This window comes from Ovis aries, chromosome 15, assembly GCF_016772045.2.
Source record: "Ovis aries strain OAR_USU_Benz2616 breed Rambouillet chromosome 15, ARS-UI_Ramb_v3.0, whole genome shotgun sequence".
In the NCBI taxonomy this organism is placed as follows: Eukaryota; Metazoa; Chordata; class Mammalia; order Artiodactyla; family Bovidae; genus Ovis; species Ovis aries.
In genome coordinates, this window is record NC_056068.1 from 29,339,730 (window position 1) to 29,362,809 (window position 23,080).

Genomic DNA, 23,080 nt, shown 5'->3' on the forward strand with positions numbered 1-23,080 from the left:
GACTGACGTCCATCGAGTCAGTGATGCCATCCAGCCATCTCATCCTCGGTCGTCCCCTTCTCCTCCTGCCCCCAATCCCTCCCAGCATCAGAGTCTTTTCCAATGAGTCAACTCTTCACATGAGGTGGCCAAAGTATTGGAGTTTCAGCTTTAGCATCATTCCTTCCAAAGAAATCCCAGGGCTGATCTCCTTCAGAATGGACTGGTTGGATCTCCTTGCAGTCCAAGGGACTCTCAAGAGTCTTCTCCAACACCACAGTTCAAAAGCATCAATTCTTCGGCACTCAGCCTTCTTCACAGTCCAACTCTCACATCCATACATGACTACTGGAAAAACCATAGCCTTGACTAGATGGACCTTAGTTGGCAAAGTAATATCTCTGCTTTTGAATATACTATCTAGGTTGGTCATAACTTTTCTTCCAAGGAGTAAGTGTCTTTTAATTTCATGGCTGCAGTCACCATTTGCAGTGATGGGTGGTTGCAAATTAGAGGTTTTCTCATTCTATCATTCTTTTTGTATTTATGAGTTAGTACCCACTCCAGTATTCTTGCCTGGAGAATCCCAGGGACAGGGGAGCCTGGTGGGCTGCCGTCTATGGGGTCGCACAGAGTCAGACACGACTGAAGCGGCTTAGCAGCAGCAGCAGCAGCAGTCTCCTGTGAAGACCTTGTCCCCCTCCTCCAACCTTGAAAAGATTAGGATCAATGTGGATTCCCAGGTTTTTGTATTTGCTGTATTATATTCCATGCTACCATTATCTATGTCATGCCATGTGGTGCCAAGTCACTTTAGTCATATCTGACTCTTTGGGACCCCATGGACTGTAGCCCACCAGGCTTCTCTGTCCATGGGATTCTCCAGGCAAGAATACTGAAGTGGGTTGCCATGCCCTCCTGAAGGGGATCTTCCCAACCCAGGGATTGAACCCATGTTTCCTATGACTCCTGCACTGTAGGTGGATTCTTTACTGCTGAGCCACTGGGGAAGTCCACCATTATTTTTATTAATGGTCAAATTGTCCCACATTTGGCCAGAGGGAGCCCCATTTCTTTTTAACTTTTCAATTTTTTTCATGTTATACATTATCTTTACAGCAAATTTGGAAAACACCAAAAAGAAGTTTTAAACACTAGCTGATGATTGTCATGTAAAATTGAGTGTTTCTATTTTTACTCTTTTCTATATACATACATATATATACCTTAGCATATATGAATATAATCCTATAATTTTCCCTATTGAGTTGAAATTGCCCATTTACTTGTTAGCCTCCCCAACTAAATAAATTCCCTGAGTATGGACGATGGCCCCTTCAACACAGTGCCCAGATAGTATTTGATATAAAACACTACTGTCATAATCTGTAAATTGCTAGATGAACAGTTGCCCACACCATCTAAATACTTTTATATCTTGATTTTTTTTCCTATTATAAACATGTTCTATAGAGTTAAGAATTTTGAGCTGAGTGGAGTGAAACACAAAAAACTAAGAATCAGCTTGTGGGGATTCCCTGGTGGTCCAGTAGTTAAGAATCCTCCTTGCTAATGCAGGGGATCTGGGTTGATTTCTGATGAGGGAACTAAGACCTCTTGCACATGCCAAGAGGAAACCCAGCCCAAGTGCCACAACTACTAAGCCTGTGTACTCTAGAGCCCATGCTCTGCAACAAGAGAAGCCCAAGAAAAGTCAGGAAAGGAAATAAGAAGATGACATCCCCCCAAAGTAAGCAGGTTTTCAGTTCAGTTCAGTCACTCAGTCGTGTCCGACTCTTTGCGACCCCTTGAATTGCAGCACGCCAGGCCTCCCTGTTCATCACCAACTCCCGGAGTTCACCCAAACTCACGTCCATTGAGTCGGTGATGCCATCCAGCCATCTCATCCTCTGTCATCCTCTTCTCCTCCTGCCCCCAATCCCTCCCAGCATCAGTCTTTTCCAATGAGTCAACTCTTCGCATGAGGTGGCCAAAGTATTGGAGTTTCAGCTTTAGCATCAGTCCTTCCAAAGAACACCCAAGACTGATCTCCTTTAGAATGGACTGGTTGGATCTCCTTGCAGTCCAAGGGACTCTCAAGACTCTTCTCCAACACCACAGTTCAAAAGCATAAATTCTTCGGCGCTCAGCTTTCTTCACAGTCCAACTCTAGATACTAAAACCTAGTGTGAATAAGTGCAAATCATACTATATGCCTGAAAAATAACCTGTGATTTTGATACAGCAAAATATCAATCCTTCCTATGTTCATTTGGAGTTTTTTTTTGTTTATTTGTTTCCTTTTTTGGGGGCCAGGCTGCTTGCAAAATCTTAGTTCCCTGACCAGGGAATGAATGCAAGTAGTGAAAGTACAAAGTCCCAATGCTACACAATCAGAGACTCCCCTTCATTTGAGGTTTTAAAAGTGATTTCAATCCAATCAAAATGCCCAGTAAAACTTCTTGGAAACTGGGCAAAATTATTTTAGAGATCATCTGGGAAAATAAAAAAATCAGAGTAAGAAACTTAACAAATTAAAAAGAGTAAAGAGGAGAATTTCCACTGCCAAACATTAGCAATTATAAGGATATGGTAATTATGTGGTGTAGAGCATAGCCAGGCCTTTTTTTTTTTTTTTTTAATTTGGCTGTGCCAGCTCCTAGTTCTGGTATGCAGCGATCTTCACTGAAGTGCACGGGCTTCTCCCTACTTGTGGGCTCAGTAGTTGTGGCACTCTGGCTTAGCTGCCCCGAGGCATGTGGGATCTTAGTTCCTCCACCAGGGTTTGAACCAGCATCCTCTGCATTGGAGGGCAGATTCTTAACCACTGGACCACCAAGGAAGTCACTAGCCAGACAGTAAAAAGGAACAAGATGTACTAGCAGCCTTCACATGTATAATTTAAACCATGATAAACCAACTGGGGGGAGGTAATTAATTAATTAATGGTGTAAGATTATTGTTTAGTTATTTAGGAAAAAAATCCATTTAGATATCTGTTGCAAACCCCACACAGAATAAACCCCAGATAAACAGTGCCATTGAAGAAATGGACTTCCCTATAGCTCAGATGGTAAAGAATCTGCCTGCAATGCAGGAGACCCTGTTTCAATCCGTGGGTCAGGAAGATCCCTGGAGAAGGAAATGGCAGTCCACTCCAGTACTCTTGCCTGGAGAATCCCAGGGACAGGGGAGCCTGGTGGGCTGCCGTCTCTAGGGTTGCACAGAGTCGGACACGACCGAAGCGACTTAGCAGCAGCAGCAGCAGCAGCATTTAATTCACCACCTCAAAATCTGAATGATTCTAAGTGAGGAAAAGAACTCATCAAAAGGCAGTTGTACTGCCCTGGATAATTTTAACATCTCTCCTTCACATCTCATACCCTCCTCCGAATACAAGCCTGCTTCACCAGGAGGGGCCTATGCTAGCAACCAGAATGCTTGCCCTTTCTCACGAGTCACGCACCAAAGTAGCAAATATCCCTAGGGGAATATGAGTTCAAGGGGGCAAACTCTAGGGAAGAAACCACCATAAGAATAAATTATTATTTTTTTAAATTTAGGTAAAACAGGGCCTCCCTGGTGGCCCAATGGTAAAGAATCTGGCTGTCAAAACAGGAGACAGAAGTTCAGTCCCTGATCCAGGAAGATCCCACGTGCTGTGGAGCAGCTAAGGCCGTGGCCACAGTTGTTGAGCCTGTGCTCTAGAGCCTGTGCTCTGCACCAAGAAGCACCGCAATGGGACGCCCACACACTGCAACTAGGGAGTAGCACCCCCTTCCTGAAACTAGAGAAAAGCCTGTGCAGCATGAAGACCTAGCACAGCCAAAAAGAAACGAATAAATGCAAAAACATAGATGAAGCAAATTGAGGGACTTTCCTGGTGGACCAGTGGTTAAGACTTTCCTTTCCAGTACGGGTGGCATGGGTGTGGGTTGGATCCCTGGTTGGGGAGCTAAGATCCCACATGCCTCCGGGCCAAAAAAAAAACCCCATAAAACAGAAGCAATATTGTAACAAATTCAATAAAGACTTCAAAAATATATAAGATAAATTGAACAGCCTATAAGAGACAACCCACTCCAGTACTCTTGCCTGGAGAATCCCATGGACAGAGGAGCCTGGTGGGCTACAGTCCATGGGGTCACAAAGAGTCTGACACGACTGAAGCAGCTTAGCACGCACATAAGAGACAAGGCAGACTGGTGGGCCAAGAAGCTAAAATCAACATATTAAATATTCCAAAAAAGATAAAGCAGTCTCATGAAAGTATGAGGAAAAGCAAGAAGTCATCAAGGATGTTTTGCTTTGAGTAATGTCAGACTAGCTTATTTCAGACCAATCTTCCCACCAATAACAAATAGAAAAGCTTCTCAAAATATAAAATATTAATAGGTGTTTGAAGGTCTCAGAGAGCTACCAAAGGGGCAAGGTATCAATTAGCTTTTGCAGTTAGCTATTATTATAGAACAAAATCACCCCAAAACTTAGTTGTTTAAAACAATAGTAAGAATTCTATTATGGCTCACAAGTCCAAGGGATAATTGGACACCTGGACAGTTCTGCTGATCCAGGTTAGGCTCAGGGGACATGTCTGCAGTTAGGAGGTGACTTGGCTGGTGTCTGGATTTAAGATGGACTCAGGTGAGACAGTCTCTTTCTATTCCACGTGGTCTTGCATATCCCAGCAGAGTAGCTTTGGTTTGTTCTCATGGCAATTCTTGCAGCAGGGTCTGAGGCTGAACTGAAGCATGCCAGCCTCTTAAAGAGGCTTAGTTCCAGAAATGGCACAATATTGTTTCTGTCATCTTCTATTGCCCAAAGCAGACTATAACACCACCCAAAATTCAAGGGATAGGGAAAGTCTCCACCTCTTGATGAAAGGAGTTGCAAAATCACATTGCAAAAGTTGTAAATAGGGACTTCCTCAGTGTTCCAGTGGTTAAGAATCCGCCTTGAAGTGCAGGGGACCAGGGTTTGATCCCCTAGTCAGAGAACTAAGATCCCACATGCCTCAAAGCTACCGAACCCGCCTGCTCTGGAGCCCCTGTGCCATCACTAGAGAGTCTGTGCACTGCGACCAAAGATGCCACGTGCCACAGCTAAATACCCGACGCAGCCAAATAAATAAATGAAAAGTTGCAGGTGAAGAACTAGAGTCATTTCTTCTAATAGATCTGCCACAGAGGTCAAGATCCCAGAGTGAAGAAAAGCCCAAAGAAGTGAACCCAACATTTGGTGCTGTTTGTCTCACAAAGGCTTTTGCAATCCAAGAGAAACTGTGGAGAGGGAGGGATGCTCATCCCTGCTCTTGAAAGTCGAAGATTTGGGGGACAAGAATTGAAGTTCAAGGCCATCAAGGAGAAGGCAGCCTGAAAACCTGCCCAGGCATTAACCTGGGGGCACCTGATGGATCACATTCTGGGAATAAGGATCAACATGAAATACCGCAACCTTCACAAAGACAACAGTATAATTGGGGGTTCCCTGGTGGCCCAGTGGTTAGGATTCCGGGCTTTCATTGCCATGGCCAGGGTTCAATCCCTGGTCACGGGAGCTGATATCCTGCAAGCCACCTGCCATGGCCAAATTAAAAAATTAAAAAGTAAATTATTAATTTAATAAACATAGATTAATAATTAAAAATTAAAGTCCTGTCAAATCAGCTCAAATCCTGGTTGGACTAAGTGTTTTTCAAAGTATTACCTTTGGACTCTTCAAGGTCTTTTGAGGTAGGGAGGTCAAAACTATCTTTATAATAATAATGAGATGTAATTTGCCCTTTTTTTAAACCATATTAATATCTGTACTGATGGTACAAAAGCAATGGAAAATTAAGCTGCTGCTGCCCCCCTGGCATGAATCAGGCAGTGACATCAAACCACACTAGTAATCATTGTTTTCTTCACCACTGCACAAAGTTAAAAAAAAAGAAGAGACAAAAGTCAGTTTCACTTCAGACTGTCCTTGATGAAGCAGGAAAACTCGTTAATTTTATTAATTTTGAACTCCTGAATACACATCTTTTTAATGTTTTGCGTGATGAAACGTGAAGTATGCCTAAAACACTTCTGCTGCCTCTGGGAGTACCATGGTTGTCCAAGGATGTATTTCCTTGGTGCATTTCTTTGCAGTTGTTTGAGTTGTGAGCTGAATTAGCCTCTTATTCAAAGAAACATGCTTTTTACCTGAAAGAACAAGTGAGAGAAGAGCTATGGTTATCTAGACTTCGGGCATTTGGCAGACATTTTCTCCAAAATGAACAAAGTAACCCGGTCACTGAGTCAACTCCTAGGCAGGTTGATAAGAAGTCCGGGGGTCCCTGAGGAGAGGGGAGTCTGGGATTCTCTAGGAGGAGGAAAGGACAAACTGTTTTTTTTTAAATCCCTCTACATTCCTTAGTCTTAGTCACAAGAAAAGTTCTTTTTCTTTAAGCCTGGAACTGATGATTACACAACAAACAACTCAGTATAAACTCTGTACTAGGGATTATATAACAGGGTATCCTGCTTGAAGACAGTTTCTCCTTCCTGAAAAACTTCTGACTAATCCTGATATTTTCCATTGTTTCCAACAGCAGAAACAGTGTCAGACTTTATTTTTTTCGGCTCCAAAATCACTGCAGATGGTCTGACTGCAGCCATGAAATTAAAAGATGTTTACTCCTTGGAAGAAAAGTTATGACCAACCTAGATAGTATATTCAAAAGCAGAGACATTACTTTGCCAACAAAGGTCCATCTAGTCAAGGCTATGGTTTTTCCAGTAGTCATGTATGTGAGAGTTGACTGTGAAGAAAGCTGAGGGCCGAAGAATTAATGCTTTTGAACTGTGGTGTTGGAGAAGACTCTTGAGAGTCCCTTGGATTGCAAGGAGATCCAACCAGTCCATTCTGAAGGAGATCAGTCCTGGGTGTTCATTGGAAGGACTGATGCTAAAGCTGAAACTCCAGTACTTTGGCCACCTCATGCGAAGAGTTGACTCACTGGAAAAGACTCTAATGTGGGAGGGATTGAGGGCAGGAGAAGGGGATGACCGAGGATGAGATGGCTGGATGGCATCACCGACTCGATGGACGTGAGTTTGAGTGAACTCTGGGAGTTTGTGATGGACAGGGAGGCCTGGCATGCTGGCATTCATGGGGTCGCAAAGAGTTGGACATGACTGAGCGACTGAATTGAACTGAACTGAATCCTGACATTTTAGAATGTATATTATGGGAGTGGGTCTGATAGGATCTTTCTATTTTTAAGTTCTAATCCTGTTATCCTAAAATGTAAATCGTGGGAGTGGGTCTGGTAAAATTTTCACAACCTTGAGACATTCTTTTGATTTATTGTAATAACTAATTTAAAAAGTATATAATTCCCTTGCTAAAGACTAGCAGGGGGGCACTCTCCGTTCCCCTTCTGATGTCTATGTCAGAAGCTTTCTCCCCTTTCATACTTTAATAAAACTCTGCTACACAAAAGCTCATGAGTGATCAAGCCTGGTCTCTAGTCCCAAAGCTAAATCTTCTTTTTCTCCAGGAGATCACGAATCCAACGCTGTTCACTGTAAGCTATCATCACTTCAAGGAAAACAACTGATAGTATTTGTGGCCAACAATAAAGCTTGAGCTTGACAACTTCCCACCATCTTAACATGTTTCTGATAAGGTCGGTGGTGTATTATCAGAATCATTTTTTGGTATCGTGTCATGAAATGCGCTAGCATTTGAAGATCTGTGTAATTCAGTGAACCAACACTTTCCAAATTACCAATGCATGATATTAAAAAAAAAATCATGCAGGGGTAAAAAAATCTCTTCAAAGTGCAAAATAGGTCAGTAGGTTTTTAACTGAATAAGATATGAAAAGTTCCTGAGTTGGTTTCTGATTCCACATTGCAACTAATCTTTAAGAAACTGCCACTTGTCTAATTTAGTGTAGACCAAAAAAAAGAATATTCACAATTGTCTGAAAAGGCTATTATTAAACAACTTCTCCTTTTCCAACTACATATCTGTATGAGGCTGGAGGTTCTTCCTAGATTTCAACCAAAATAGCAGGGGTGGCAGCTGAATGCTGAAGCAGGTGTGAGGATTTCAAACCACACATCAAACAGATTCACAAACATGGTACAAAACAACCCTGCTGTTCTCAAAATTCTTTCTTCCTTTTTTTTTTGGTTTCCCAACTAGGAGTTGAAACTCGGGTCCTCAGCAGTGAAAGCACAGTTTTCTAACCACTGGTTCACCAGGGAATTCCCTCACAATTCTGAAAATATAATTGTTTTTCATAAGAATATGTTATTTGCATTGACCTGTGGTAGTAGGTTTACTAGTGTTGTTTTAATATAAATTTATATAATATTTATTGTTTAATAATATTTATGTATTATTGGTGCAGGCTGCTGTTCATGGGGTCACAGAGCCGGGCATGACTGAGCGACTTCACTTCACTTCACTTCATGTATTATTGACTGTGCTGGGTCGCCACTGGGGCTCACGGGCTCTCTCTGGTTGTGGCTAGCGGGCCCAACTCTCTAGTTGCGGTGCCTGGTGCCTAGGCTTCTCACTGTGGCGGCTTCTCTTGTGGGGGAGGACCGGCCCTAGGGTACACTGACTTCAGCCCTTGCGGTGCCCGGGCTTAGTTGCCCTGCAGCATGTGGGATCCTCCTGGAGCAGGAATGGAACCCGTGTCCCCTGCAAGGCGGTTCCTAATCTCTGGACCACCAGGAAAGCCCTACTGTTATTTAAAATGTATTCATAATTAAATAGTCATTAAATTGTCTCTTTTAATCTTGTAATATGAAAAATGCAGAAAGAGATAATCCACATACATAACAGCTTTTTGGAGTCCTTGATAAGTTTTTACTTTTTATTTGGGAGGCAACTCCCCCTCCTTCTCCCCATGTCCTTGCTAGCACTTTCTCTGACAGCAGTTTAGAAAACACCTGAACAGAGGACTGGGCACACCTGGACCTCCAGCACTGCTCTGTGGGACATTGGGGGTGGGTTTCCAATCACTGGACTCAGCGCTAAATCTTGGCAGGAGCGGGGCAGCTGGTGTGGATTGGGGTGGCTGCAGAAGGGCAGCCTGGCTGTCCTCTAGCAGAACTCCCTGTCTGTGCAGTGGATGACACTGTCCAACCCCAGCACTTTGCCCTAGCTCTCTCTGCAGAAGGTAAGGATATCCTGGTATGGCAAGCGCTTTTTTTTTTTTTCTGTTCCAGATTTAACTTATTTTAAAATCTCTTTTATTTATTTATTTTTAATTGAAGGATAATTACAATATTGTGTTGGTTTCTGCTATACATCACCGTGGATCAGCCTTAGGTATACATATGTCTCCTCCCTTTTGAGCTTCCCTCGCACCTCCCACCCCATCCCACCTCTCTAGGTTGTCACAGAGCCCAGGTTCCAGTTTCCCGAGTCATACAGCAAATTCCCACTGGCTATCTATTTTACATATGTTAGTGTAAAGTCTTTAGACTAAGATCAAGTGTAGCGTCTGTTCTTATCAGTTTTTTGGATCATTTCTAAGAAGGCAAAATGAACAAGCCATTTCCTCAGTTAACCTTAGTTTTGTGGCTGTGATGTTTCTTGGCCTCACCACATTTGGGTTGCTACTATATTTAGAGACAATTTGATTTAGCTTTGACAGCTGAACTTATTATTTTTATAGGAATTTTATCGGCTTGAAAGGATAATTTGTGTTATTTTCTACTTGTCTTTGGCATGTAGAAAGAAATAAAAACCTGACGTTCACATCACATATTTTTACTCAGTCTGTCTCACATGTGAGAGTGAAATACATGCTTGAAAAAATAGAAAAAGAAAAGAAGGTAAAATGGTCCTGAGATCGCTGCATTATGATCTTCCTCCACCCTTAAAATTATCTGTTTTCAAGTGACATGATTTTATATAGAGAAAACTCTAAAGACTCCACCAAAAAACCCCAAATCTGTTATCTCAATGAATTCTGTAAAGTTGCAGGATATGAAATTAATAATCAAAGCCAGTTTCTATACACTAACAAGAATTATCTGGAAAGAGGTTGTATTTTCTTCAAAAAGCTTCATTGTTTCCATTTGGTGGGCTCCAGGATGGTTAAAAACCTGTCTGGAGGTTGCAGGGAGAGGCTCAGGCAGAAGCCCTTATACCGGGGAGATGCAGAGGAGCCCCTCAAAGGCTACTGAGCTTTGGGGGGCTACTCATGGGACCTTTGGAAAGGATTCTCTGCCCATCTCAGCCCAAGGGCTGCCAGCCTTGCTGAGATTAGTCATGTGGCCACCTTCTTCCTGATGACTTTCACCTCTTTCTCTGTTACAGACCAGAGTTCGTGAAATCTTTAATCAGTAGAAATTGATAAGAGGCCAGGAAAAAAATTCAGCAAGGCTTTCTTGGGACTACAGCAGGAGGGAGCGAGAACAAGTAACCAGTGCCCTTGCTCACTCCCTGCGGTGGGGTCGGGGTGGAGGGCGGAGGCGGGCAGGAGGTGTAAGCTGGTCCCTTAAGTGGGGGAGGAGAGGGCTTCCCTGGTTTCTCAGTGGTAAAGAATCCGCCTGTCAGTGAAGGAGACACGGGTTTGATCCCACATGTTGCTGAGCAACTAGGCTCATGCACCGCAACTATTGAGCCCACATACAGCTACTGAAACCTGAGTGCCTTAGAGTCGGTACTCCGAAACAAGAGAAGCCACTGCAGTGAGAACCTGCGCACAACTACAGAAAAGTCGGAGAAGCGATGAGGATCCAACACAGCCAAAAATACATAAATAAATAAAATTTTAAAAAAGTCTGAACCCAGGATCCAATGCATTTGCCATTTGGCCATTAAAATATATATATGGGGGAGGGGAAGGATGGGTCCCCTGGGTCCAGGTGGAGGGGTGGCTTGGGTGATCTGCCCAACCCCTTGGTTACGCTGTGTGCAGGGTCTGACATCTCAGAAGTGGCAGTTGGGTTTTGATCTTTACGTATCTTGTTCCTGCTACTGCTAAGTCGCTTTAGTTGTGTCTGACTCTGTGAGACCCCATAGACGGTAGCCACCAGGCTCCCCCGTCCCTGGGATTCTCCAGGCAAAAACACTGGAATGGGTTGCCATTTCCTTCTCCAATGCATGAAAGTGAAGTCGCTCAGTCATGCCCGACTCTTAGCGACCCCATGGACTGCAACCCACCAGGCTCCTCTGTCCATGGGATTTTCCAGGCAGGAGTACTGGAATGGGGTGCCACTGCCTTCTCCTAAATTATTCCTGCTGCTGCTGCTAAGTCGCTTCAGTCGTGTCTGACTCTGTGCGACCCCATAGACGGCAGCCCACCAGGCTCCACCGTCCCTGGGATTCTCCAGGCAAGAACACTGGAGTGGGTTGCCATTTGCCCCAGTTGCGCATGTACGGAGCTGCTTTTAGTCCCTTATAGTTTCTTTGTATTCTGTTGCTGCAGAGATATAGTCAGTTGTCCAGGTGCAAGCACTGCACTCTAGGGTCCCAGGCCTGAGTCCCAGCCTGTCTCACCTCTAGGAAGCTGTCGTCCAGGTATGTGTGGGCAGAACCCAGGGCACGCAAATGCAGAAGAGCCTGGTTCAGGGTCTTCTCCAGGGCCATGGTGGTTTCCATAGCCTCCAGGTCTTGCCTCACCCCTACTGGGCCAACTTCTCTGAGTCCTGGAAGAGGTCAGAGCAAGTGAACTGGTTTTGATCTTCTAAAGATGCTTGGAGCCCTCACAGTTCTTGACCAACTGGCAGAAAGAAGCAGCCCACATCCTCCAGAGCCATGTTGTTGCAGTTGAGGTAGAAGCCCAGGGAGGTAAGTGTAGAAGGCCAGAGACTCCCAGATGCTGGTTGACTAGATGGTGGGCCACAGTCTCCATGTCAGTGGAATAGGTCTGACAAATCTGGGAGCTCATGGTTGATGACAGTAAGGAGCCACCACACAAAACCCTGTTGGCTGGTCCTGGAGGTAGAGGGTGGCCGAGAAGATAGTCCTGGAGGTGGTGACTGGAGAGCAGGTTACAGGATGGTCAGAGGCTGGAAGGAAAGCCCCTGCTCTGTTCTGACCAACTACTGTTGAAGCAAGAGGCAGATCTGCCTGACTGCTGGATGGGCTCCAAAAAAGAAATTAAGGACCTCCCCTCGTGGCTTAGAGAGTAAAGAATCTGCCTGCAATTCGGGAGACCCAGGCTCGATCCCTGGGTTGGGAAGATCCCCTGGAGTAGGAAATGGCAACCCACTCCAGTATTCTTGCCTGGAGAATCCCATGGACAGTGAAGCCTGGCGGGCTACAGTCCATGGGGTTGCAAAGAATGGGACACGACTGAGCGACTTCACTTTCTTTCTCGTGGACCAGTGGTTAGGAATCTGCCCTCAACTGCAGGGGACACAGGTTTGATCCCTGGTCAGGGAAGATTCCACCTGCCACAACGCAACTAAACCCGCATGACACAACTACAAAACCCACTTCTTCTAGAGCCTGTGCTCCACAACAAGAGGAGCCGCTTCAATGAGAAGCCTGTACAACACAACTGGAGAGTAGCCTCCAGTCACCGCAGCTGGAGGAAGCCCATGCATAGCACAAAGACCCAACCCAGTCAAAAATAATTTTTTAAAAAGGCTAAAAAGAGATTAACAATCCCATTTACAGTAGCATCAAAAAGAATATAATACTTAGGAATAAATTTAACTGAGGAGGTGAAATATCTGTTTATTGAAAACTATAAAACATTTTTGAAAAACATTGAGGACACAAATGGGAAGATATTCTGTGTCTATGGATTGAAAGAATTAATAATGCTTAAAATGTTCATATTACCCAAAGCTAGCTGCAAATTCAGTGCAATCCCTATAAAAATTCCAATGGCATTATAGAAACAGAAATAGAAAAACAATTCCAAACAATTCCAAACTTCATATGGAACCGCAAAAGATCCCAAGTAGCTAAAATAGTCTTGAGCAAGAAGAGCAAGTCTCGAAGTACCACACTTTCTGATTTTAAATTGTATTACAAAGCTAGGATAATCAGACTGTATGATACTGGCATTAAAAATAGACACATAAATCAATGAAACAGTATAGAGAACCCAGAAATTAACCCACATATATGCAGTCAACTGGGGTTTCTCCGGTGGCTCAGCAATAAAGAATCTGCCTGAAATGCAGGAGACACAGGAGACTTGGGTTTGATCCCTGGATCAGGAAGATCCCCTGGAGGATCTTGGGAACCAATCCAATATTCTTGCCTGGAGAATCTCATGGACAGAGGAGTTTGGTGGGCTACACTCCATGGGGTCACAAAGAGTCAGACACAACTGAGGTGACTGAGCACACGCGCAGGCAAACAGTCAACTAATTTTTGATGAAGGTGTCAAGAATGCACAATGGGAGAAATCTCTTCAATAAATGGCATTTGGGAAATGAGATATCCACATACACAAATCTAAAATTGGACTTCTATCTTACACCATACACAAAAGTCCACTCAAAAAGGATTAAAGAATTAAGCATAAGAGCTGAAGCTATAGTACTTCTAGAACAAAACACGGAAAAGCTCCTTGACGTTGGTCGTGGCAATGTTTTTTTTTTTTTTTTTCATTTTCATTTGACACCAAAAACACAGGCAACTGAAGCAAAAATAAAAAAATGAGATTCAGTTCAGTTCAGTTCAGTTGCTCAGTCGTGTCCGACTCTATGCGACCCCATGAAGCGCAGCACGCCAGGCCTCCCTGTCCATCACAAACTCCCAGAGTTCACCCAAACTCATGTCCATCAAGTCAGTGATGCCATCCAGCCATCTCATCCTCTGTCGTCCCCTTCTCCTCCTGCCCCCAATCCCTCCCAGCATTAGAGTATTTTCCAGTGAGTCAACTCTTCGCATGAGGTAGCCGAAGTACTGGAGCTTCAGCTTTAGCGTCATTCCCTCCAAAGAACTCCCAGGGCTGACCTCCTTTAGGATGGGCTGGTTGGATCTCCTTGCAGTCCAAGGGACTCTCAAGAGTCTTCTCCAACACTACAGTTCAAAAGCATCAATTCTTTGGCGCTCAGCTTTCTTCACAGTCCAACTCTCACTTCCATACATGACTACTGGGAGAAACATAGCCTTGACTAGACGGACCTTACATCAAACTAAAAAGCTTCTACACGGCAAAGGAAACAACCCCCGCCCCCACCCCACCACCACCAAAAAAATGAAAAGACAATGTACAGAATGAGATAAAATATTTGCAAACCAATAAGGATTAACCTTCAAAATATATAAGGAAACTTTTCCAAGTCAACAACAAAACCCCCCCAAATATCCCAATTTAAAAATGGACAAAGGGGAGTTCTCTGGCAGTCCAGTGGTTAAGAAACCACCTTCCAAGGCAGGGGACTCGGGTTTAATCCCTGGTCGGGGAATGAAGATCCCATATGCTGCAGGGCAATTAAGCCCAAGCACCACAACTAGAGCATCTGAATGGTGCAGTTAAGACCTGGCACAGCACGAAAGTATAAGTTGAACTCAAAGTGGTGGCTGTCAGAGGCTACGAGGTAGGGGAAATGGGGAGAGGATGGTTGAAGGATATAAGATGAACAAGTTCTGAGAATCTAATGATGTACTGCATGGTGACTATAGTTAATAACACTGTGTTTTGTACTTGAAACTTGCTAAGAGAGTAGATCTTAATTAACTTCATTTGGGAATCATTTCATAATATGTACATATAACAAATCATCACTTTTACACTTTAAATAATATTACACTTTTATTTGTACTACAGTTTAAATGTAATACAATTTTATTTGACAGATATACTTCAATAAAACTGGGGAATACAATTTTAGGAAAAAAATAGGCGATTTTCCCCTATACTACTTACAATATTCAAAAGAAATTCCTCTCTGACGGAAGATAACATCATCAAAAGCATAAAATTATCTATAGTTCTTAAAAAAAACTATATTTATTTATTTATTTATTTTTGGCTGCACTGGGTCTTCGTTTCTTTGCAAAGGCTTTCTCTAGCTGCGATGAGCGAAGGTTGCCCTTTGTTGCAGTGAACGTGCTTCTCATTGATGTAGCTTCTCTTGCCTAACCCAGGCTCTGAGCATGCAGGCTTCAGTAGTTGTGGCTCATGGGTTCAGTAGTTTCAGTTCCTGGGCTCTAGAGCACGGGATCAGTAGTTGTGGCACACGGGCTTACTTGCTCTGTGGCAGGTGGGATCTTCCTGGACCAGGGATCAAACTCATGTCTCCTGCATTGCCAGGTGGATTCTTTACCACTGAGCCACCAGGGAAGCCCTAAGATTGTTTTTAAATAAAATAAATTCAAAGAAAATGAATCAGCAATAACAGCAGAAATTAACGAAACAAAAAACAAACTATAATACAGTGTCTCAAAGCTAGACTCTTTGAAAAACTAAAAACAGAGAATACTCTGAAGATACTGATCAAGAAAAAATAGAAATAAGTCACTGCTCTGCCCTACAAAATTTTCTCTCTCTTTATACCCTTTTTATAATATGACTGCTAACATAGAGCAAATTTAAAAATAATAACACTAATTACACATATTTAAAAATTCAGATATAATTCATATAGCACAAAATTTACTGTTTTATTTTTTAATATGTATTTATTTATTTGGCCGCACCAGCTCTTATTTGTAGCATGTATGACATAGTTCCCCAACCCTGGACCCCCTGCATTAGGGGCACAGAGTCTTAGCCACTGGACCAGCAGGGAAGTCCTGTAATGTCTATTTTTGTTTAATTTTATTTTTTACTATTTATTTATTTGGCTGCATCTGGTCTTACTTGGGGCACAGGGGCTCTCCACTGCATTATGTAGGGTCTCTCGTGGTCGTACAGGGTCTCTCTAGTTGTGACAATGGGCTTAGTTTTTCTGCTGGCATGCAGGCTCTTTCTGGATCAGGGATGGTACTCACAGCCCCTGCATTGCAAGGCAGATTCTTAGCCACTGGACCACCAGGGAAGTCCCCTTTAATGTCTGTTTTAAAGTTTAAATTGGTATTCAATAATAATAATAAAATAATATAGCTGTCTTTCGGTTACTATTTGCATGAAATATCATTTTCAGTATTTTTATTTTCAACCTGTTTGTCTCTTTCAAGTGAGTCTTTTGTAAGCATATCATCAATTATTAAGAACCATAGTCATGCTGATTTTTCCATCAGTGCCTTAAGCTGTTCAAAATTGATATCATCCTCTTAACAAACAAATTCCTTCTTAATTCCTCTGCTTATCATCCCCGTGTTGTTTACACCTGTGTTTTTGTTTCAGAATTCTTAGTAACTGGCTAATAATAATGTTTCTTATATACCAGTAATGTACAGGTTTAATTATTATAGGTTTTAAAAAAATATTTCTGTATTTATTTATTTGGCTGCACCGGATCTTAATTGCAGCACCCAGGATCTCTAGCTGTGGCATGTGGGATCTAGTTCCCTGACCAGGGATCAAACCCAGGACCCCTGCATGGGAAGGGCAGTCTTAGCCACTGGATCACCAGGCAAGTCATTACATTTACAAGTGGTGGACAAGGGATTGATTTTCAATAGGTAGAGAATTCTTAAAAATCATTAAGACCAACAACCTAGTGGGAAAATGCACAAATGTTAGAGAACAAATGTCACTAAGAAGAGGAATATAAATGGTTCTTCAATTAGATGCTCAGCCTCAATCATGAAATAAAATTGATGCCACTTTTCATCTATCACGTTGGCAAAATTATAGTATTAATGTGGTGTTTGCCAAATTCAGACTGAAATTGAAGAAAGTGGAGAAAACCACTGGACCATTCAGGTATGACCTAAATCAAATCCCTTATGACTATACAGGGGAAGTGAGAAATAGATTTAAGGGACTAAATCTGATAGACAGAGTGCCTGATTAACTATGGATGGAGGTTCGTGACATTGTACAGGAGACAGGGATCAAGAACATCCCCAAGAAAAAGAAATGCCAAAAAGCAAAATGGCTGTCTGAGGAGGTCTTACAAACAGCTGTGAAAAGACGGGAAGCAAAAGCAAAGGAGAGAAGGAAAGATATACCCATTTGAATGCAGAGTTCCAAAGAATAGCAAGGAGAGATAAGAAAGCCTTAATACTCAGTGATCAATGCAAAGAAATAGAGGAAAACAATAGAATGGGAAAGACTAGAGATCTCTTCAAGAAAATTAGAGATACTAAGGGAACATTTCATGCAAAGATGGGCTCGATAAAGGACAGAAATTTATGGACCTAACAGAAGCAGAAGATATTAAGAAGAGGTGGCAAGAATACACAGAAGCACTGTACAAAAAAGATCTTCACAACCCAGATAATGACGATGGTATGATCACTTACCTAGAGCCAGACATCCTGGAATGTGAAGTCAAGTGGGCCTTAGGAAGCATCACTACGAACAAAGCTAGTAGAGGTGATGGAATTCCAGTGGAGCTCATTCAAATCCTGAAAGATGATGCTGTGAAAGTGCTGCACTCAATATGCCAGCAAATATGGAAAACTCAGCAGTGGCCACAAGACTGGAAAAGGTCAGTTTTCAATCCAATCCCAAAGAAAGACAATGCCAAACAATGCTCAAACTACCGCACAATTGCACTCATCTCACATGCTAGTAAAGTAATGCTTAAAATTCTCCAAGCCAGGCTTCAGCAATACGTGAATCGTGAACTTCCTGATATTCAAGCTGGTTTTAGAAAAGGCAGAGGAACCAGAGATCAAATTGCCAACATCCACTGGATCATGGAAAAAGCAAGAGAGTTCCAGAAAAACATCTATTTCTGCTTTATTGACTATGCCAAAGCCTTTGACTATGTGAATCACAATAAACTGGAAAATTCTGAAAGAGATGGGAATACCAGACCACCTGACCTGCCTCTTGAGAAACCTGTATGCAGGTCAGGAAGCAACTGTTAGAACTGAATGTGGAACAACAGACTGGTTCCAAATAGGGAAAGGAGTATGTCAAGACTGTATACTGTCACCCTGCTTATTTAACTTATATGCAGAGTACATCATGAGAAACGCTGGGCTGGAAGAAGCACAAGCTGGAATCAAGATTGCCTGGAGAAATGTCAATAACCTCAGATATGCAGATGACACCACCCTTATGGCAGAAAGTGAAGAGGAGCTAAAGAGCTTCTTGATGAAAGTGAAAGAGGAGAGTGAAAAAGTTGGCTTAAAGCTCAACATTCAGAAAACTAAGATCATGGCATCCGGTCCCATCACTTCATGGCAGATACATGGGGAAACTGGAAACAGTGGCTGACTTTATTTTTCTGGGCTCCAAAATCACTGCAGATGGCGATTGCAGGAATGAAATTAAATGAAGCTTACTCCTTGGAAGGAAAGTTATGACCAACCTAGACAGCATATTAAGAAGCAGGGACATTACTTTGCCACCAAGGGTCCGTCTAGTCAAGGCTATGGTTTTTCCAGTGGTCGTGTATGGGTGTGAGAATTGGACTGTGAAGAAAGCTGAGGGCCGAAGAATTGATGCTTTTGAACTGTGGTGTTGGAGAAGACTCTTGAGAGTCCCTTGGACTGCAAGGAAATCCAACCAGTCCATTCTAAAGGAGACCAGTCCTGGGTGTTCATTGGAAGGACTGATGTTGAGGCTGAAATTCCAATACTTTGGCCACCTGATGTGAAGAGCTGACTCATTAGAAAAGACCCTGATGCTGGGAAAGATTGAGGGCAGGAGGAGAAGGGGATGACAGAGGATGAGATGGTTGGATGGCATCATCGACTTGAACATGGGTCTGGGTGGACTCCGGGAGTTGGTGATGGACAGGGAGGCCTGGCGTGCTGTGGTTCATGGGGTCGCAGAGTCAGACACAACTGAGCAACTGGACTGAACTGAACTGAATGCTGTGTTGGTTTCTAGAAATCATTCAAGCTTGAGTCTCATCTTCCTTTAAAAAGGTAAGAAATACCCTAGCCAAAAGATTTGTCTCGGGAATAGCCAGGAGCCCAGTTCCAAGAACCCATTTTCTTAATCAGTGAACAGTGCTGCTTCCCACACACATTAGTAAAGAATTGAAAGAAAATACTATGAGAATTTATATCAGGGCTGCTCAATGTAGCACTATTGACATTTGCATGCATGTGCGCTCAGTCACGTCTCACTTTTTGGGAACCCACAGACTATAGCCCACTAGGTTCCTTGGTCCATGGGATTCTCCAGGCAAGAATACTGGAGTGGATTGCCATTTTCTCCTGCAGGGAATCTTCCCAACCCAGGGATTGAAGCTGCGTCTTTTGCATTGGCAAGCTGATGCTTTACCACTGAGCTACCTGGGAAGCCCCTATTGACTTTTGGGGCTGGGTAATTCTTTCTTTTCTATTTATTTGGCTGCATCTGGTCTTAGTTTCAGCACTTGAGGTCTTTCCACGAAGGGCACGGACTCTGTACCTGCAGTATACAGGCTTAGTTGCTCTGAGGTCTGTGAGATTTTAGTTCCCTTACAGGGATGTGTCCCCTGCATTGCATGGTGGATTCTTTACCACTGGACCACCAGAGAATTCCCCAGGGCTGGGTAATTCTTTGCAGTGGGGGGCTGTTCTGTGCATTGCAGGATGTTTTAGCAGCATCCTTGACATCTTTTCATTAGAAATCCTTGCTCCTCTCCCCAGTTACAATAGCCCAAAGTACCTTCAGACATTACCAACTGCCCCTGGCCCAACTTTTGATAACCGTTGCCATTTTATTCCTGCCTTTTTAATGTAACCTAAGAGATCATGAATACAACCTTATGTCTGGATCCTGTTGTCTATAACCCTGAAAAGCAGAAATACTCTAGGTGTGCAATAATAGAGGATAAGATTACATAAACCATGGTATATCTAGTCAGTGGACTGCAAAGTTGTTATTGATGCCCACCTGATGATGGAAACTAGAGGGAAAAAATCAACCCTGTAGAAAAATGGCTATTTAAAAATTGAGAACTGGACTTGCCTGGTGGCACAGAGGATAAGAATCCACCTGCCAACGAGAGGGACACATGTTACATCCCTGGTCCAAGATTTCACATGCCGCAGAGCAACTAAGCCTATTTGCCACAACTACGGAACCCATGTACAGCAACTACTGAAACCCATGAACCTAGAGACTGTGCTCCACAAGAGAAGCCACCACAATGGGAAGCTTGCACACTGCAACTAGAGAAAGTCCACACAGAGCAACGAAAACCCAGTGCAGCCAAAAATAAGTAAATAAAATTATTTAAAAACTAAGAATATATTACAAATTGCTAATAACATGGTTACGATGTTAACTTTAAATATATACATAATTACACACTCAAATGAATGGAAAACTTAAAACCTGAACACAGATGTTTAAAGCAGCTTTATTCATAATTGCCAAAATTTGAAAAAGCAACCCAGATGTCCGTTAGTAGGTGAATGTTTAAATTATGATACATCTGGACAACGTGATACTAGTCAGTGCTAAAAAGACACTGTCAAGCCACGAAAAGACAATGAGGAACCTTAATGCATATTACTAAGCGAAAGGAACCAACCTGAAAACAACACTACATACTGTAGGAATCCTGATGAGATGCCATTTTGGAAAGGGCAAAACTATGGAAACAGTAAAAAGATCTGTGGTTGCCAGGAGTTATAAAAGGGAGGGAGGGCACAGAGGATTTTTAGGATGGTGAGTACTCTATATGCAATGATGCAATGTGATAGATCACAGATAGTAATAGTTATTATAGTAGTTCATAGAGCGTAACAAACCACCTGCTCTGGTGTGGGATGTTGATACTGGGGTTGGCTGTGCATGTATAGGGCCAGAGGGTATATGGGAACTCTGTGTACTTTGCTTAATTTTGCTGTGAACCTAACTGCCCTTAAAAAGTCTGTTGGGGAAAAAAAAGGTTCAGGCTCAAAACTTGTCTGACTTGTTTAAGCTTTATAGAAAAACACAACCTTCATGGTCATTTCTTATTCAACTGCTTAGACATGTAAATGATTGACTACAGTGACTTTCCTTTGGTGAAACATGGCTTCATCGCAACCAATGAACCACCAAATCAAGTGTTCTACATATGATGAAGCTGTAGCAACACATTCCTGTCAGGATAACAAGAGAAGGGTTATAGGGTCAGCATTACATTCAAACTTAGCTGAGCCTCTCAATACCTCTGATTCCTTGGACCTTTCAACCTCTTTGAACTGCTGCCATTTCTTATTTGTAAAATGAGACTGTTACCTTAAAAATGGTTATTGTCTAAAAATACTTCAAATATTATCTAAAAATACCTGGTCCAAATAATGTCAGAGGAAAAATAAAACAATTTTGTTTTCATGAAGAAAAATTACATGCATGAATCTCAACTAAGTTCAAAAATGTTAATGTTGTTTTGGTGGTAGTATTATAGATAATTTTGTTATTCAAATTTTTACCTTCTAAATTTGCCATAATAAACATGCATTATTTATATGCATATTATCTTTTGGCCATCCCATGTGGCATGTGGAACTTGCCCAACTAGGCACTGAACCCATGCCCCCAGCGCGTGAAGCACAGAATCTTAACCACTGGACTACCAGGGAAGTCCTAGAAATAAACACATTAAAAAAAAAAATCACGGCACAAAAACTGTAGAAAAGAATATTTTATTGAAACAGTTTCTCAATTAACAATGGAGCAAAGTACAATTTGACTCAAATCTGTCCAACCAGCCTCAACTGCTAGTGAAACAATTCAAACATAAAGGACAGGATAGGACCCTTAGGGCACATTTCTGCCAATGTGGCAAAAAAAAAAAGAGAGAGAGAAAAAGAAAGGACGAGACAGATACAACCAGGCTCCCCCATGCCCTGGGAGTGGGGGTGGCAGCCCTGGCTCTTGCTACAGATGGGACCCTGGCGGGTGGGCTGCCCGACATCCATGTGGTGGGTAAAGGGCCCCCATCCCAGCAGACCAATGTACTACAGTAAGGCCAGCCTGTACCCTCTTCCTTTGCCCACAAGGCCTGCCTCCAAGAGAGCGAGACGGCAGTTCTACATTCATGCCACACTCTCTCCTGCCCCCAGGGTCTTGGGACAAGGGGCTCACAGTAGAAAGCACATTTTGGTCAGCCCAGGGGGCCAGGGGGTGAGGGAAAGGCTCTGAGAGGGCAGAACAACAGGGAGAGAAGGGGGGCAGAAGTCCAAGGGCCATGGAGTACCAGGAAGATGCAGATTCCAACAGCCGCTTGCAGAGTGCTGGCACCCTGCGCCAGCCACTCACACACCCTTCCTGGCCCAGAGTCCACAGGCTGGGGAGCTACAGTGCTCTTACACATCTCACTCCCTCGAGAGGCGGCTGGATTCTCTTCTTCACTTTCTCCCTGCCTACTCTGGCCACTCGGGTTGTACGTGTGGGTGGGGGTCGATCTCGAGTGACTTAGGCAGTCCAGATGGACGGGCTCTGGCCAAGAGGCAGAGGACTGTCCAACTTGCAAGAGGAAGGCAAGGAGACCCACAGTGGGGAGGCATGGGAATGGGGATTTTTAGGGGAAAAAACCTTGGAGGAGGCAAAAGTACAGACAGGAACTCAGAAACCAAACCGGGAAAGCAAGGTTCTTCAGACACTGGCCTGTGTGGCATAGATCTCGTGGTGGAAAAGGGAGGGAAGGACAACCAGAAAAGCCTGGAGACCCTCTAACCACCCAGGACACCCTTCCCACTAGCAGGCCTGTCAGCCAACCACTGATGGCCACGCTCTCACCTACCCGCAGGCAAAGAATTAAGACATAATAGTGATTTTTCCCAAACTAGGACCTGGATGGGTAGGGAACCAGTGGGTGGGGCTGGGGAACAGAACGATTTCGATTTGAACCACAGAACTATTCCAGAAGGAACCAGTAAGCCGTCCCTTCCATCCCCTTCTCCGCACCTCCAGTCGCAGGTGAGAGAAGAGGAACTGAAGCCTCTGGGGTGACGGGGAACCAACCCTCCCCCAGTCCTTGGTGTTTAATAAATAGAGGTGGTGAGAGAAGGGGGCAGGGATGAGTGGGGAACTGGGAGGTTATAGTTCATCATTCTTCAAAGTTCCCTTCTGTCCTGTTGGCTGTTCCGGGTGTTCCTTCTGTTCGGATTCTGGGAGGAATTGGGGGAAGAGAGCAAA

The 23,080-nt window shown here is 43.4% G+C and overlaps 2 protein-coding genes across 15 annotated transcripts in view; one reads left to right on the forward strand and one right to left on the reverse strand.

Annotated features, from left to right (window-relative positions):
* The window catches only part of TRAPPC4 (trafficking protein particle complex subunit 4), a 41,230-nt gene extending 19,445 nt beyond the window's left edge, over positions 1–21,785 (forward strand). The window contains exon 5 of the mRNA XM_042232718.2: positions 1–21,785. This exon is cut by the window's left edge and continues 15,621 nt beyond it. The gene's annotated coding sequence lies outside the window, so the exon portion shown is untranslated.
* HYOU1 (hypoxia up-regulated 1) overlaps positions 21,570–23,080 on the reverse strand; it is a 21,070-nt gene continuing 19,559 nt past the window's right edge. For all 14 annotated transcript variants that reach the window (XM_042232956.2, XM_012095560.4, XM_012095559.4 and 11 more), the window contains one exon: positions 21,570–23,052. In XM_042232956.2, coding sequence (XP_042088890.1) covers positions 22,982–23,052 — 71 coding nt within the window. In that variant the 3' untranslated portion in view covers positions 21,570–22,981. The remainder of the gene's footprint in view (positions 23,053–23,080) is intronic.